The sequence below is a fragment of the Pristiophorus japonicus genome, chromosome 1, assembly GCF_044704955.1.
Source record: "Pristiophorus japonicus isolate sPriJap1 chromosome 1, sPriJap1.hap1, whole genome shotgun sequence".
In the NCBI taxonomy this organism is placed as follows: domain Eukaryota; kingdom Metazoa; phylum Chordata; class Chondrichthyes; family Pristiophoridae; genus Pristiophorus; species Pristiophorus japonicus.
This window is the reverse complement of record NC_091977.1, coordinates 465,608,087-465,626,272: the sequence shown is the minus strand read 5'-3', so window position 1 is coordinate 465,626,272 and position 18,186 is coordinate 465,608,087. Positions and strand designations below refer to the sequence as shown.

At 42.3% G+C, this 18,186-nt stretch overlaps 1 protein-coding gene across 3 annotated transcripts in view; it reads left to right on the top strand.

The window, feature by feature from the left end:
• Positions 1 to 17,470, top strand: part of triqk (triple QxxK/R motif containing) — a 181,431-nt gene extending 163,961 nt beyond the window's left edge. For all 3 annotated transcript variants that reach the window (XM_070876289.1, XM_070876298.1, XM_070876306.1), the window contains one exon: positions 16,679 to 17,470. In XM_070876289.1, the coding sequence (XP_070732390.1) occupies positions 16,679 to 16,792 (114 nt within the window). In that variant the 3' untranslated portion in view covers positions 16,793 to 17,470. The remainder of the gene's footprint in view (positions 1 to 16,678) is intronic.
• The last annotated feature ends 716 nt before the right edge of the window (positions 17,471 to 18,186 follow it).

Genomic DNA, 18,186 nt, shown 5'->3' with positions numbered 1-18,186 from the left:
CCAGTGATTTATAAAGTTCTAGCATGATCTTTTTGATTAATGCACGACCAAAGGAAAACCCTCCAAGGTCTGGAACTGACACAAAGGAAGTTGGGTGTGGTTGTCAGAGTCCGATCATCGCAGCCCCAGGATATAACTACAGTAGTTCTCAGGAAGCAACTCAGCCCAATCATCTTCAGACGAGGTGAGAGTAGCAACCCTCAAAATTATATCTCATCTGATAATGAAGGATAGCAGAACTTGGACAGCAGTCACTGACAAGTAACAGGTGACATTTGTGCTACATAAATAGCAGGCAATGATTATCTCCAACCGGAAAAAGCCCAATCATCTCCTCCGGCCTTCAAAAACACTACAGTCACACAGTCCACATTATCAAGATCTTGAGTGTCACTATTGATCAGAAGCATATCAGAATTGTGACCGCACAAGCACAGCAGAAGGCTGAGTAATCTATGAGGAATGGGTCACCTTCTGACCTTTCAAAGTCTCTCCATCTTCTACAAGGTCCAAGTCATGACTGTGATGGAATACTCACTACCTGGATAATTGTAGGTATAGCAACACTCAAGAAGCTTGACATCATCTAAGGCAATTCACTTAATGGGTGCCCATGTTATTAGACTCCACAATCCATATGCTTCATAACAGTGCAGTCACAGTGCATGGATGTATAATCTACAAGGGGTTTTGCAGCACATCACTAAGCTTACTTCAACAGCATTTTCCTCCCCCATGACCTTTGACCACCAAGGACAACAGCAACAATATATAGGAACTTGGTTACCTCCAGTAATAGTAAGGAAGGACATTAGCATGGATGATGTGGAATCAGTATGAGGAGTATCCGCAATAAGGTGGATGAATTAACTGTGCAAATAGATGTTAACAAATATGATGTGATTGGGATTACGGAGACGTGGCTCCAGGATGAGCAGGGCTGGGAACTCAACATCCAGGGGTATTCAACATTCAGGAAGGATAGAATAAAAGGAAAAGGAGGTGGGGTAGCATTGCTGGTTAAGGAGGAGATTAAGGCAATAGTTAGGAAGGACATTAGCTTGGATGATGTGGAATCTATATGGGTAGAGCTGCAGAACACCAAAGGGCAAAAAACGTTAGTGGGAGTTGTGTACAGACCTCCAAACAGTAGTAGTGATGTTGGGGAGGGCATCAAACAGGAAATTAGGGGTGCGTGCAATAAAGGTGCAGCAGTTATAATGGGTGACTTTAATATGCACATAGATTGGGCTAACCAAACTGGAAGCAATACGGTGGGGGAGGATTTTCTGGAGTGCATAAGGGATGGTTTTTTAGACCAATATGTCGAGGAACCAACTAGAGGGGAGGCCATCTTAGACTGGGTGTTATGTAATGAGAAAGGATTAATTAGCAATCTCGTTGTGCGAGGCCCCTTGGGGAAGAGTGACCATAATATGGTGGAATTCTGCATTAGGATGGAGAATGAAACAGTTAATTCAGAGACCATGGTCCAGAACTTAAAGAAGGCTAACTTTGAAGGTATGAGGCGTGAATTGGCTGAGATGGATTGGCGAATGATACTTAAGGGGTTGACTGTGGATGGGCAATGGCAGACATTTAGAGACCGCATGGATGAACTACAACAATTGTACATTCCTGTCTGGCATAGAAATAAAAAAGGGAAGGTGGCTCAACCGTGGCTATCAAGGGAAATCAGGGATAGTATTAAAGCCAAGGAAGTGGCATACAAATTGGCCAGAAATAGCAGCGAACCTGGGGACTGGGAGAAATTTAGAACTCAGCAGAGGAGGACAAAGGGTTTGATTAGGGCAGGGAAAATGGAGTATGAGAAGAAGCTTGCAGGGAACATTAAGACGGATTGCAAAAGTTTCTATAGATATGTAAAGAGAAAAAGGTTAGTAAAGACAAACGTAGGTCCCCTGCAGTCAGAATCAGGGGAAGTCATAACGGGGAACAAAGAAATGGCGGACCAATTGAACAAGTACTTTGGTTCGGTATTCACGAAGGAGGACACGAACAACCTTCCGGTTATAAAAGGGGTCGGGGGGTCTAGTAAGGAGGAGGAACTGAGGGAAATCCTTATTAGCCGGGAAATTGTGTTGGGGAAATTGATGGGATTGAAGGCCGATAAATCCCCAGGGCCTGATGGACTGCATCCCAGAGTACTTAAGGAGGTGGCCTTGGAAATAGTGGATGCGTTGACAGTCATTTTCCAACATTCCATTGACTCTGGATCAGTTCCTATGGAGTGGAGGGTAGCCAATGTAACCCCACTTTTTAAAAAAGGAGGGAGAGAGAAAACAGGGAATTATAGACCGGTCAGCCTGACATCGGTAGTGGGTAAAATGATGGAATCAATTATTAAGGATGTCATAGCAGTGCATTTGGAAAGAGGTGACATGATAGGTCCAAGTCAGCATGGATTTGTGAAAGGGAAATCATGCTTGACAAATCTTCTGGAATTTTTTGAGGATGTTTCCAGTAGAGTGGATAAGGGAGAACCAGTTGATGTGGTATATTTGGACTTTCAGAAGGCGTTCGACAAGGTCCCACACAAGAGATTGATGTGCAAAGTTAGAGCACATGGGATTGGGGGTAGTGTACTGACATGGATTGAGAACTGGTTGTCAGACAGGAAGCAAAGAGTAGGAGTAAATGGGTACTTTTCAGAATGGCAGGCAGTGACTAGTGGGGTACCGCAAGGTTCTGTGCTGGGGCCCCAGCTGTTTACACTGTACATTAATGATTTAGATGAGGGGATTAAATGTAGTATCTCCAAATTTGCGGATGACACTAAGTTGGGTGGCAGTGTGAGCTGCGAGGAGGATGCTGTGAGGCTGCAGAGCGACTTGGATAGGTTAGGTGAGTGGGCAAATGCATGGCAGATGAAGTATAATGTGGATAAATGTGAGGTTATCCACTTTGGTGGTAAAAACAGAGAGACAGACTATTATCTGAATGATGACAGATTAGGAAAAGGGGAGGTGCAAAGAGACCTGGGTGTCATGGTACATCAGTCATTGAAGGTTGGCATGCAGGTGCAGCAGGCGGTTAAGAAAGCAAATGGCATGTTGGCCTTCATAGCAAGGGGATTTGAGTACAGGGGCAGGGAGGTGTTGCTACAGTTGTACAGGGCATTGGTGAGGCCACACCTGGAGTATTGTGTACAGTTTTGGTCTCCTAACCTGAGGAAGGACATTCTTGCTATTGAGGGAGTGCAGCGAAGGTTCACCAGACTGATTCCCGGGATGGCGGGACTGACCTATCAAGAAAGACTGGATCAACTGGGCTTGTATTCACTGGAGTTCAGAAGAATGAGAGGGGACCTCATAGAAACATATAAAATTCTGACGGGGTTAGACAGGTTAGATGCAGGAAGAATGTTCCCAATGTTGGGGAAGTCCAGAACCAGGGGTCACAGTCTAAGGATAAGGGGTAAGCCATTTAGGACCGAGATGCGGAGGAACTTCTTCACCCAGAGAGTGGTGAACCTGTGGAATTCTCTACCACAGAAAGTTGTTGAGGCCAATTCACTAAATATATTCAAAAAGGAGTTAGATGAGGTCCTTACTGCTAGGGGGATCAAGGGGTATGGCGAGAAAGCAGGAATGGGGTACTGAAGTTGAATGTTCAGCCATGAACTCATTGAATGGTGGTGCAGGCTAGAAGGGCCGAATGGCCTACTCCTGCACCTATTTTCTATGTTTCTATGTTTCTATAAAGATACAGCAGTTATCATGGGTGACTTTAATCTACATATAGATTGGGCTAACCAAACTGGTAGCAATATGATGGAGAAGGATTTCCTGGAGTGTATAAGAGATGGTTTTCTAGACCAATATATCGAGGAACCAATTAGAGAGCTGGCCATCCTAAACTGTGTGTTGTGTAATGAGAGAGGATTAATTAGCAATCTTGTTGTGCAAGGCCCCTTGGCAAAGAGTGACCATAATATGATAGAATTCTTTATTAAGATGGAGAGTGACACAGTTAATTCAGCAATTAGGGTCCTGAACTTAAAGAAAGGTAACTTCGATGGTATGAGATGTGAATTGGCTAGGATAGACTGGCGAATGATACTTAAAGGGTTGATGGTGGATAGGCAATGGCAGACATTTAAAGATCACATGGATGAACTTCAACAATTGTACATCCCTGTCTGGCGTAAAAATAAAACAGGGAAGGTGGCTCAACCGTGGCTAACAAGGGAAATTAAGGATAGTGCTAAATCCAAGGAAGAGGAATATAAATTGGCAGAAAAAGCAGCAAACCTGAGGACTGGGAGAAATTTAGAATTCAGCAGAGGAGGATTAAGGGTTTAATTAGGATGGGGAAATAGAGTATGAGAGTAAGCTTTCAGGGAACATAAAAACTGACTGCAGAAGCATCGATAGATATGTGAAGAGAAAAAGATTAGTGAAGACAAATGTAGATCCCTTGAAGTCAGAATCAAGTGAATTTATAATGGGGAACAAAGAAATGGCAGACAAATTGAACAAATACTTTGGTTCTGTCTTCACTAAGGAAGACACAAATAGCTTTCCGGAAATACTAGGGGACCGAGGTTCTAGCGAGAAGGAGGAACTGAAGGAAATCCTTATTAATCAAGAAATTGTGTTAGGGAAATTGATGGGATTGAAGGCTGATAAATCACCAGGGCCTGATAGTCTGCATCCCAGAGTACTTAAGGATGTGGCCTTAGAAATAGTGGATGCATTGGTGGTCATTTTCAAACATTCTATAGACTCTGGAACAGTTCCTATAGATTGGAAGGTAGTTAATATAACCCCACTTTTTAGAAAAGGAGGGAGAGGGAAAACAGGGAATTATAGACCGGTTAGCCTGACATTGCTAGTGGGGAAAATGTTGGAATCAATTATTAATGAAGATGTAATAGTAGCGCATTTGGAAAGCAGTAATAGGATCGGTCCAAGTCAGCATGGATTTATGAAAGGGAAATCATGCTTGACAAATCTTCTAGAATGTTTTGAAGATTAACTGGTAGAGTGGATAAGGGAGAACCAATGGATGTGGTGTATTTGGACTTTCAAAAGGCTTTTGACAAGGTCTCACACAAGAAAATAGTGTGCAAAATTAAAGCACATGGTATTGGGGGTAATGTATTGACGTGGATAGAGAACTGGTTGGCAGACAGGAAGCAAAGAGTAGGACTAAACGGGTCCTTTTTAGAATGGTAGGCAATGACTAGTGGGGTACCATAAGGTTCAGTGCTGGGACCCCAGCTATTTACAATATACATTAATGATTTGGACGAAGGAATTGAATGTAATATCTCCAAGTTTGCAGATGACACTAAGCTGGGTGGCAGTGTGAGCTGTGAGGAGGAAGCTAAGAGGTTGCAGAGTGACTTGGACAGGTTAGGTGAGTGGACAGATGCATGGCAGATGCAATATCATGTGGATAAATGTGAGGTTATCCACTTTGATGGCAAAAACAGGAAGGCAGAATATTATCTGAATGGTGCAGATTAGGAAAAGGGGAGGTGCAACGAGACCTGGGTGTCATGGTACATCAGTCATTGAAAGTGGACATGGAGGTACAGCAGGCGGTGATGAAGGCAAATGGCATGTTGGCCTTCATAGCGAGAGGATTTGAGTATAGGAGCAGGGAGGTCTTACTGCAGTTGTACAGGGTCTTGGTGAGGCCACATCTTGAATATTGTGTGCAGTTTTGGTCTCCTAATCTGAGGAAGGGCATTCTTGCTATTGAGGGAGTGCAGCGAAGGTTTACCAGACTGATTCCCGGGATGACAGGACTTACATATGAAGAAAGACTGGATCGACTAGGCTTATGTTCATTGGAATTTAGAAGAATGAGAGGAGACCTCATAGAAACATGTAAAATTCTGATGGGATTCGACAGGTTAGATGCAGGAAGAATGTTCCCAATGTTGGGGAAGTCCAGAAGCAGGGGTCACAGTCTTAGGATAAGTGGTAAGCCATTTAAGACTGAGATAAGGAGAAACCTCTTCACTCAGGAGAATTGTGAATCTGTCGAATTCTCTCCCACGGAAAGTCGTTGAGGCCAGTTCGTTGGATATATTCAAAAGAGAGTTTGATGTGGCCCTAACGGCCAAAGGGATCAAGGGATATGGAGGGACAGCAGGAACGGGATACTGAAGTTGCATGATCAGCCATGATCATATTGAATAGTGGTGCAGACTCTAAAGGCCAAATAGCCTACTCCTGCACCTATTTTCTCTGTTTCTATGTTTCCAGGGTAACCTTGGTTACCTTGGGAGGTACTGCCAAAGAAACCTTGCTGCATGCAATCTGTAGATAATACACAGTACAGCCATGCTATGCCAGTGGCGGAGTAGTGGAGTAGGTCCAGTAACTGTTTTGGTGTTCAATCTATTGTAATTCAGATTTTGAAAGTCCACATTCAGAAAGTTCCTGTTTGAGATGTTAAGCTGCTTCTTTGGAACTCCTAGAGGTCCCTTTTGAACTCTAGGCAATGTCCATTCTTTGGACTACCTTCATTAGGATTTGATAAAAGAATAGTGACCAGCTCCTGCATATGATCAAAGTAATTTGCCATTATTGGATCTGTGTGTTATTAGGGACCACGCGGTAGATTTTCAACTTGCCACCCAGGCATGAAAGTGGTGTTGCATCAGCCACCCGTTCTACAGATCGCCTGTGAAGTTGGGTGATTTCTCTAATGGGCAACTGATTCACAACACCACTTTTACACCTGGGGCAAGTTGAATATCTTCCCCTTTGTATGTAATTCCAGTAGCTGATTTGACAGTTGTTTATCAAGTGCACCTTTTTTGTGGTAAAACTTTAATCCAGGGCCAGAAGTATTGTCTAGACGAGGAATCCAATCAACTAGACCTTTGTTGGAGACAAATGTCGCAGCAGGGAAATCTTCAAATCAGGAAAGCCCATCATCACAAGGGAAAGATTCTTACTTCAGTAAGCACCCCAAATGTATTCTGCAGTTAGGGCAACTTGTAGTAGAAACTGTTTCAGATCCAAGAATTCCTACAGACCAAATCACTGCAGCAGGAAGCTATGATAAATGCCTTTGGTCTTTTTATTTGCCCTGTTGTCCAACATTTACTTGTGTGCTTAGCTGCAGATTTAATGTTCTCTTTCGAGGCTACTGACCCAGAATTAGTGGTGAATAACTGCTTCACCATAGGTTAACGGGTATGAAAAAAATAGCAGAATCGTAAGACTACCTAAGGAATGGTATGCAGGTTTAATTTTGGTTTTGCATAAATGTTTTTTAAGTTAATAAAAGCAGCGGTCCAGCAGTAATATACAGAGTTTTATATGGTAATACATGCAAAAAATGCATTATCTTCCATACTATAGTTTTTTGTCATCCTGCCACTGAAAAAAGAATCAACATTTTTGTTTTACACGAGGCAATTGTGATCTTAGAAAGCCTTCCCAGAAGGAAAGACAAGAATGTTGGATATGACCATGCTAATGCAACCAAGAACAGCAATGATTATTTCAAACAGTCCTGCTGTCCACTGGTCTCAGCAGATGGAGCTTGCAGTTGTGTGTCACTTGTTTATTACATCCTGTTAAGATTAGTAGCTGTGTGGCCAGATGGGTCTGTGAGCACAGCTGTGGATACAGGAAAATAAATGGAAGCTCTTGCACAGTCTTAGCCTCTTGAGATGTACGAATGTTGCGATTAGAACAAAAAAAGCTCTTAAACAGTCTGCAGATGTTTTCGTTAAAGATAAACTATCCATAAATGGGCATAAACATTCTAATAGTTAAAAATTATATGGCGCTTGTGTGAATTAATTTAACCAGTAAAATTTGGTGATGTTGCAAGACAAAGCTTTTGATCATGTAATTATTTTCTGTTTTTCTGCTCCCTCCTCTCCTCCATAGCTGCAACTCCTTTGCTTACACTATAAAATGGTCCAGATCACAGTCTTTTTGACAGCCATCTGCGTCAGTTCATGATCAGCCAGGATAGGATTGCTCCTGCCACTTCTTACTTTAAACGTAGGCCTTCACTCCTTTCCAAGTTGGGGAGTATTCCACTGTACTGCAGTGTTCCAGCTGGTTGCACAACTAAAAACAGGCAAAACTTACCCAGAGATGGCAGACTTGTTCAAATATTAGTCAAATGTGGTTCAAAGTCATTGTTCTTTGGTTGGAAGCTGGCCACCACAACTGTGATGCCAGAAAAGCTATTTTAACTTGTCAACAAAAGAGAACATTTTTCCTTGGGCCATGCCTGCAGAAAAAAAATAATAATTCCACGGTGCACCAGTGATGGAAGGAGTGAATGTTTAAAGTGGTGGATGGGGTGAAAATCAAGCGGGCAGCTTTGTCCTGGATCGTGTCGAGCTTCTTGAGTGTTGTTGGATATGCACTCATCCAGGCAAGTGGAGGGTATTCCATCATATTCCTGACTTGTACCTTGTAGATGGTGGAAAGGCGTTGATGAGTCAGGAGATGAGTCACTTGCTGCAGAAACCAAGCCTCTGACCTGCTCTTGTAGGCACAGTATTTGTGACTGGTCCTGTTAAGTTTCTGGTTGATGGTGACCACTCCCCCCCCCCCCCGCCCCCCAGGATGTTGTTGGTGGTGGATTTGAGACTGGTAATGCCATTCAATTACAGGGGGAGGTAGTTAGAATCTCTCTTGTTGGAGATAGTCATTGCCTGGCAGTAATGTGGCACAAATGTACTTGCCACATATCAGCTCAAGCCTGAATGTTGCCCAAGCCTCGCTGCATGTAGGCACTTGAGGAACTGAGCAGTGCAATCATCAGTGAATATGCCCATCTCTGACCTAATGATGGAGGGAAGATCATCGATTAAGCAGCTGAAAATAGTCAGGCCTAGGACACTGCCCTGAGGAACTCTTGCAGTGATGTCCTAGGGCTGAGATGATTGGACTTCAACAACCACAACCCTTTTCCTTTGTTGCAGGTAGGACTCCAGCCAGAGGAGAGTTTTCCCCTGATTCTTATTGACTTCAATTTTACTAAGGCGCCTTGATTTCACACTCTGTCAAATCCTGCCTTGATGTCAAGGGCAGTCACTCTCACCTCACCTCTGGAATTCAGCTCTTTTATCCTTATTTGGACCGAAGCTGTAATAAGGTTTGGAGTCGAATGGTTCTGGTGGAACCCAAACTGAGCATCGTTGAGCAGGTTATTGGTTAGTAAGTGATGCTTGAGAGCACTGTCAACGACACCTACATTACTTTGCTGATGATTGAGAGTAACCTGATGGATTTGTCCTGCTTTTTGTGGACAGGACTTACCTGGGCAATTTTCCACGTAGTTAGATGCCAGTTATTGTAGCTGTACTGGAACAGCTTGGCTAGAGGTACAGCTACTTCTGGAGCATATATCTTTTGCACTGCAACCGGGATATTGCCGGGGCCCACAGCCTTTGTTGTATCTAGTGCCTTCAGTCGTTTCTTCACAGCACTAATCAAGTTGACTATAGACTGGCTTCTGCGATGATGCCGAGATGGAACATCCACTCGGCACTTCTGGCTGAAGTTGTTTGCAAACGGTGCATCCAGTTTTATTATTCTTATACTTTATTGTAGCAATTTGGGACAACTGAGTGGCTTGCTAGGCCATTTCAGTTAAGAGTCAGCCAGATTGCTATGAACGTGGAGTCACATAGAGACCATCTCAGCCTCACCTGCCATCTATTCCAGCAACATCAGTGCCCTTCAAAAAATGTCACCTTGGGTCCTTAGAATTCCACCACAATCAGCCCCAAAACCAAAATCACTAAATAGTCCAGCATCAGTAATAGCAACACCAACCTTCTCTGCAATCACCTGATGCTGCACAGGACACGGCATCAGCACCCGACCACATTGCTGCCTGGGAGGCCAGGGATGTCCTTACCATGGCCACATTTACTATGCTTCACGCTGTGCACCCTGACTGTCACATAATGCACCAGGTTGGCACCACCCCACATCAGCTCCATAAAGGGCGCCCTGCCGGTGCCTCCATTTTATTTTAATTGTCGGCCGACTCCGAGGTCGGCCCAACAATGGTGGCCACAGGTTCGGTCGGCCGCCAACAGGCAGCCTAGTACCCCCTCTTGGGTGCCAGGCCACTGGCATGGCCAAAACCCTCCCTGGTAGCCCAGTGGGCCCAACTAAACTTACTGTAGAGCACGCAGCGGCCCTCCCCTTTAAATGAAGTGGAGGGATATTGTGACACGTCAGTGCGACGTGGCATGACCACATTGCATTAATATCATCAGCGACACGCTGACGTCATCAGCGCAGCGCTGATGACTTGGAGCGACGGCAGCTCCAATCCAAGGGCACTTCTTCCTCGCAGCCGCCACAAACACCGTCCCTGAGCAAAAATAAACAAACAGCTGAATATTGCTCAAGTCTCCGCCCCATGGATTGGGGTGGAGAAAAAACTACAAAACCGGTGACTGTGTCAGTTTTTCATCGGGAGGGCAATTTCAGCTCCCGTGTCTTTAAAACTGGTGGCATCTCTGTCTATCTCTTAGTGAGAAGAGAGCGGTTTGTGGATTGTACTCCTGTTCACTGTGTATGCTTATACCTTAGTCATTTGCTCTTCCAGAGATGGCCTTACAGATTTCCTACTCTGAAAGCAGCTTCCTTCTACTGAGTCTTCCTGTCTTTCTTCTCCTTGGATATCAGTTAGAAACATAGAAATTTACAGCTCAGAAGGAGGCCATTTCGGCCCATCGTGTCCACGCCGGCCGACAAAGAGCTGCACAGCCCTTAGTCAGTAGCCCTGAAGGTTACATATGAACCTACGAACAATAACGGAAAGGCAAAGAGCACCCAGCCCAACCAGTCCGCCTCACACAACTGCGACACCCCTTATACTGAAACATTCTACACTCCACCCCAACCGGAGCCATGTGATCTCCTGGGAGAGGCAAAAATCAGATAAAAACCCAGGCCAGTTTAGGGAGAAAAAAATCTGGGAAAATTCTCTTCGATCCATCCAGGTGATCGAAACTAGTCCAGGAGATCACCCTGGCCGTTTTCAATTCCTTGCAGCACTTACCATTATATCTGCTCCGTCCAACAAAAGGTCATCCATTCTAATCCCAATTACCAGTTCCAGGTCCATAATGCTGCAGGTTACTGCACTTTACGTGCCCATCCAACCATCTCTTAAAAGTGGTGAGGGTTTCTGCATCCACCACTCTTCCAGGCAGTGAGTTCCAGATCCCCACAACCCTCTCTGTAAAGAAGCACCTCCCCCCCCCCCCTCAAATCCCCTCTAAACCTTCCAACACCCATCTTAAAACTGTGCCCCCTCGTAATAGACCCCACCACCAATTGAAATAGGCACTTACTATCCACTGTGTCCAGGACCCTCAATATTTTGTACACCTCAATGAGGTCTCCTCTCAACCTCCTCTGTTCCAATGAGAACAAACCCAGCCTATCCAATCTGTCCTCATAACTAAGATTCTCCATTCCAGGCAGCATCCTAGTAAATCTCATCTGCACCCTCTCTAATGCAATCACGTCCTTCCTATAATACGGCAACCAGAACGGCACATAGTATTCCAGCTGTGGCCTAACCAAAGTATTATACAATTTAAGCATCACCTCCCTGCTCATGTTCTATGCCTCAGCCAATAAAGCATTCCGTATGCCTTCTTAACCACCTTATCCACCTGGTCTGCTACTTTCAGGGATCTGTGGACAAACACTCCAAGGTCCCTTTGTTCATCTACACTATTAAGTGGCCTACCGCTTAATGTGTACACCCTTTCCTTATTAGCCCTCTGAAAGTGCATCACCTCACTCTTCTTTGAATTAAATTCCAGTTGCCATTGCTGTGCCCGCCTGACCAGTAGATTGATATCCTCCTGCAGCTGATGACTTATTTCTTCATTATCAACAACACAGCCAATTTTAGTGTTGTCTGCAAACTTCTTAATCATACTCCCTATATTCAAATCTAAATCGTTGATATATACCATAAAAAGCAAGGGACCCAGCACTGAGCCCTGCGGAACCCCACTGGAAAATCCTTCTAGTCACAAAGACATCCATCAACCATTAGCCTCTGCTTCCTACCTCCAAGCAAATTTTGGATCCAACTTGCCACTTTGCCCTGGATCCAATGAGCTCTAACCTTCTTGACCAGTCTACCATGTGGGACCTTTATCAAAAGCTTTGCTAAAGTCCATATACACTACATCGTACACATTACCCTCATTGACCATTTTGGTTACCTCCTCAAAAAATTCAGTCAGGTTAGTCAAACACGATCTTCCCTTAACAAATCCGTGCTGACTGTCCCTAATTAATCCCTGCCTTTCCAAATGTAGATTTATCCTGTCTTTCATGATTTTTTCCAATAATTTTCCCACCATTAAGGTTAGGCTGACAGGCCTGTAATTACTCGGCCCATCCCTTTTTCCCTTCTTAAACAAGGGTACTACATTAGCAGTCCTCCAATCCTCCAGCACCATGCCCAAATCCAAAGAGGACTGAAAAATGATGGTCAAGGCCTCAGCTATTTCCTCTTACTTCACGAGCCTGGGGACTTATCTACTTTCAAAGCTGCTAAACCCCTTAATAATTCCTCTCTCACTATATTTATTTCATCCAAAATATCACATTCCTCCACGATAGCAGTATCTGCATTGTCCCTTTCCTTTGTGAAAACAGATGCAAAGTATTCGTTAAGAACCGTACCAACATCTTCCACCTCCACACAAAGATTACCCTCATGGTCTCGAATACGTCCTATCCTTTCTTTAGTTATCCTCTTACTCTTAATATATTTATAGAACTTCTTAGGGTTTTCCTTAATTTTACTGGCCAAGAATTTCTCGTGCTCTCTCTTAGCATTCCTAATATCTTTTTTAATTTTGCCTCTTAACTTTCTATATTTCTCTAAAGATTCTATAGTATTTAGCCATTGGTATATGATATAAGCTTCCCTTTTTTTCTTAATCCTCCCCTGTAAGTCCCCAGACATCCAGGGGGCTCTAGAATTATTATTCCTAACCTTTTTCTTTTAGGGCACATGTTTGGCCTGTGCCTTCCGGATCTCCTCCTTGAATACCTCCTACTGTTCCAACACTGATTTGCCCACAACTAGCTGTTTCCAGTCCACTATGACCAAATCACTCCTTAACTTAGCAAAATTAGCTTTTCTCCAATTCGGAACTTTTATTCCAGGCCTATCCTTGTCCTTATCCATAACCAACTTTAATCTGACTGAATTATGGTCACTGGCACCCAAGTGCTCTCCCACTAATACCCCTTCAACCTGCCCAGCTTCATTCTCCAAAAATAAATCCAAGACCGCCCCCTCTCGTGTTGGGCTAGCTACATTCTGACTAAAAAAGTTCAATTGAATGCATTTCAAGAATTCCGCACCCGCTATACCCTTCATACTATATTTGTCCCAATCAATATTTGGATAGTTAAAATCCCCTACTGTTACTACCCTATGGTTTTTGGACTTCACAGCAATTTGCCTACATATTTGCTCCTCTATCTCTCACTGTTTGGGGGTCTATAATACACACCTAGCAGTGTGATCATCCTTTTTTTAATTTTTAAATTCGACCCATATGGCCTCATTTGATGATCCCTCGAACATATCATCCCTCCTCACCGCTGTAATAGTTTCTTTAATCAGTACCGCAACCCCTCCCCGCCCCACTTTTTTCCCCCTCTCTATCTTTTCGAAAAATTCTATAACCAGGAATATTGATCTGCCAAACCTGCCCCTCTTTCAGCCCTGTTTCTGTAATGGCTATAATGTCATACTCGCAAGTGTCTACCTGTGCTCTTAGCTCATCCGCCTTATTCACTATACTCCTTGCATTAAAGGATATACCCATTTAGCACAGGAAAACCTCCTTGCTTACTACTTATTAAGCCTTGTTTACTCTGTCTATCAGATTCGTTTACTAGATTCTTGCTATACAATTTCAGCTTTACTTCCTTCCTTCTTGAATTTGTTCTCGGGTTCCCATCCCCCTGTCAAGCTAGTTTAAACTCTCTCCAACAGCACTAGCAAAACTCACTGCGAGGATATTGGTCCCGGCACTGTTGAGGTGCAACCCGTCCGGTTTGTACAGGTCCCATCTCCCCCAGAAGTAGTCCCAATGCTCAAGAATTTAAAGCCCTCCCTCCTGCAACAAAAGTTATGACATTCTTTTCAGCTCTATCTCTCATCTTTGTTGAAGTCCTATTCATTCTCCTTCTCAGATACCATGATGGGCTCATCTCTGCTCTTCCACGGAGGCGGGTTTAGAGCGGGATACTGACCCACTGTCAATCACGGCCATTTTGACAGCGGGCCCATCTTCAAACCTGCACTTGCAGGGCTGGGAAGATTCCGGCCTATAATTGCAAATATTTGTGTTGTAATGTTTCTTGTATTTCTACAAAATCAATAAATGTTTATAAGGAAACTATTTATTTTGCAATATAAAGAAGTCCATGGAACAGGCGCATCGCCTGCACAGAGCTGGTGTCAGCAGACCCGAAGCATTTTCAGTTCAGGCCTCATTTGACTGCCGCAGGTGCCAAACATGGGCCCTGCTCCAGCTCGCTGGTTCTAGGAGAACAGATGATCGGTTGCTTCCCATGCTAGGTTGGCTGAAAGATCAGTTCGTCGGGTGTCGGGGGAGGGCAGGTGAAGCAAGGAAAGGGATCCTCAAGTGAGCCGGATTGTGTGATCAGGAAGAACACTGAAAAATAAAAATGTAACATTTTCTTGGCCGTCTTTTGAGTGTTACTTTAAGGACTCTTGGTTATGCCGTTCAATGCTTGGTAAAATGGGTTGAGTGTATTCTGCATATTTGAACTTAAAAATTGTAGGTGAGGTCCTCTAGCATGTTTAAGCAGCCTTCACCAGAAGGGGTTACGCACTCAAGCATCAGGCGAACCTTGTGCATCAATAGCTCCCCTTCTCTAGCTGTAATTCACTTTATGGCCTCTTTCTCGCTCTCTGAATCCAGCTCAGAATGAAACCACACTAACCTTCACAACAGTGCTGCAGACACCAGACTAATCAGAAGCAAAAACAACATGTGCACACACTTGCACACAACCTGCTAGGTTCTTTACACAGAAAATATTACACCCTTTGACCCCATTTTCAAGTTCAGTTTCCATAACAATTTAAAAAAATATATATATATATATTCTCAGGATGTAGGCGTCGCTGGCAAGATTGGTCTATAATGCTCATCCCCAGTTGCCCTGAGCAGGTGATGGTGGGTCGTCGTCTTAAGTAATATTCTTTGTAGTAGTTTGATGCAACTGCATGTTTGCTAGGCCAGTACAGAGAGTAGTTCAGAGTTGATCACGTTGATGTGGGACTGGAGTCACATATAGGCCAGACCTGGTAAGGACAGCAGATTTCTTTCCCTAAAGAACCAATTGGGTTCAACAAGTTGATGGTCAACATTTACCAGCTTTTTAAAAACTGAATTCAAGTCCTCAAACAGACATGGTGGGAATTTGCATTCTCTGCATTAATTAGTCCAGTCTCTGGATTACTAGTCCAGTAACATAACCATTACACTACCATATTCTTTCTTCCTATGGGATTTCCTTAGTTATATGCATGTACAAGGTGTTTTGGGTGATGCTAATAAATAATTTGTTGCATAGTATAAAAAGTGAAACTATTAATATTGTTACTGTCATTTTCAGTCCAGTATTAGTTAAAGATCACCTATTGCTTAAAGTACATCAACTGTACTAAAGTTTACATCAAGGATAATGAAGCCCTAAAGTTAAAACAATTTGTAGCAGATTCATATTTATAAAAAATGAATAAACAGCAGGATTTATTAAACCTTACTTCAGATTTAACTTACCAGCTTTTTCATACCCCATCCACCCAAAATCAGGATGATACCACCCTGTATTCTGATTTATTCAAGTAGTTCCTATTTGGCTCCTAATAATTGTCATAATTACTATTAGTCAAACTTGCCGGTTCTTTTAGGGATGTGTTTAATATTACTTGGTGAGAGCAGAGTACCAGTGGTACTATATTATAGTCAGCAGTGAGTATACAGATATTACCCCACTTAGTATAATCTAATATTATTCTTGGAAGTGAACAGAATTTTTCTCATCTGTTTTCCTTGTTAGTGAAAACTAATTTGTTTCAGAGTAAAATTATTTTGTTTCCAATTGTGTAGAGTTTAAAAAGAATGTTAGACATTAAAGTGTATGTTGCATGAAATCTGATTATAGCACAAATTGACTCAATAAAATTGATATCAGAATATCCAAATGCACATTACTGGTGGAAATGTGCGCACAAATTCCTGACATATCAGGCCTGTAAGTGAGGCTCCCTGTTCATTGCACTCACTCAGAAAATCATTCCTCTTATCTTCACATGGAAATAATGGGTTTCACAAATGAGATATCCATATTCAATAATCTGAAAAAATCATTCTAACAATTGTTTTTAGAATGACCATCTGGATATGTGTATGTTTTTCTCAGTAAGTACTCTGACATAGACATGCAGAGAGCTGAATAATATAAACAGTTTAGTTCTTACCATCTGAAAATAAAATACATCCTTTTCTGTTTGTTTCTCAAAAATATCCACTTATTTTAAACAAATTTTAAGTCGAATAACTATTATACATTTTCTGATATTTGTTCAATATTAACATTTATCTTTTTTTTTATAGGATGTGACACTCATCATTGCAGCTATAGTGATTTTACTTGTGGCTATTTATGGTTTCTTTTATCTGAAACTCACCACAGAAGTTGACCTTGATCTAGACCTGGATGAAAATTAGCAAATGTAATGCCTCAATCAAAGAGACATTCTCCTCTTGTGAAACATTGATAAACAGTCAGCTGGGATTTGCAAATGAATTTTGGACCACAAGGACTTTTTAAGCTTCTATTTACCAAGAATTACTTTCCAAAACATCAGCAATTTTATATCAGCAGGTTTACGAGCCCATACTATGTGCTCACAAGCCTGTATTTTAAAGAAAAGCATATTTAATTGGTACTCATTATTTTGTAAAAATTCAGCTTGTTAATGCAGTGAGTAACTGAGCCATATAAATCAGAAATATCCCAGGTTCAATCTGTAACCTGTGCTAACTTATGTCTCACATATGCTTTGCTACAATTGGTCTCACCACTTCTGAGTTGGGGACCAAAAAATGAGCCAGTGTTGCCTCTTCTCGCTGCTGAAAGAAGCATATTTGGACATTGGGTAAGGATGTGATTGGGCTTGGTTGTGATATCCCACATGCTCGAATAGCTTGCCTGTGGTCATTGTCTAGGATCACACATTAACAATAAGCATGAACAACGTATTGGAAGATGACTAATGTCTTTAGACAGTTACTTCAGAAAGGAATCATTGCCTGCAGAAAAGGAGGGATGAAAATTATTTTTGAAAATTGATTAAATCCAAAATGCCATAGAGCCAATTTGTAAATATGACATTTTTGTTTTTTTTTTAAAAAAGGCATCTACACAATCTTCCAGGCAACTGTGCTAAAATCGATCCATGTACAATGGCAGCTTCAGCATGATTGATGTGGAGATGCGCAAGTGAAAGCAACCACAACTAACAATGAAATCAATAAATTTGGTGCTATCAATTCAGCAAGCAATTTAGATTTAAAATGGGGAAGCAAGTAATAATTCTGGGAATTAGTTATTTTAAACTAATAGACATGAAGGTGCAATGGTAAAATAACTGGCAAAGATATCACACATGGCACGGACTCTAATAAGAACATCAGCACTAAGATCAGTTGTAATTGTACTTGGATACAGAAGTACATATTGAAAAAACAGCATTACAACAGATTAATGAGTTATGTGAAGCATTGTGTTGTTTACATTTAAATAATGTTTTCTATATTTTTAGCATTAATTTGTTTTTCCAAACTTACTATCTGACAGGTGAAGAGAATGTGGTACTAATGTTAAAGAATGTATTTCTTTGTATAATTTGGAGCATTATTGTCACATACTTTAAACATACTGTATATGCAAAGGCTTTCTCTTTGTTGGTAATGTATATGTGTGTGGCCTAATAAGATCAAGAAGTATTATAAAATTAAAGGTGTTTTCTCTAGCACACTTGTTTGTCGTGCAATTAATATGGTGCATTGCACAATTATCCCTCACGTACCAACAGTAATAACACATCACATCCATGGCA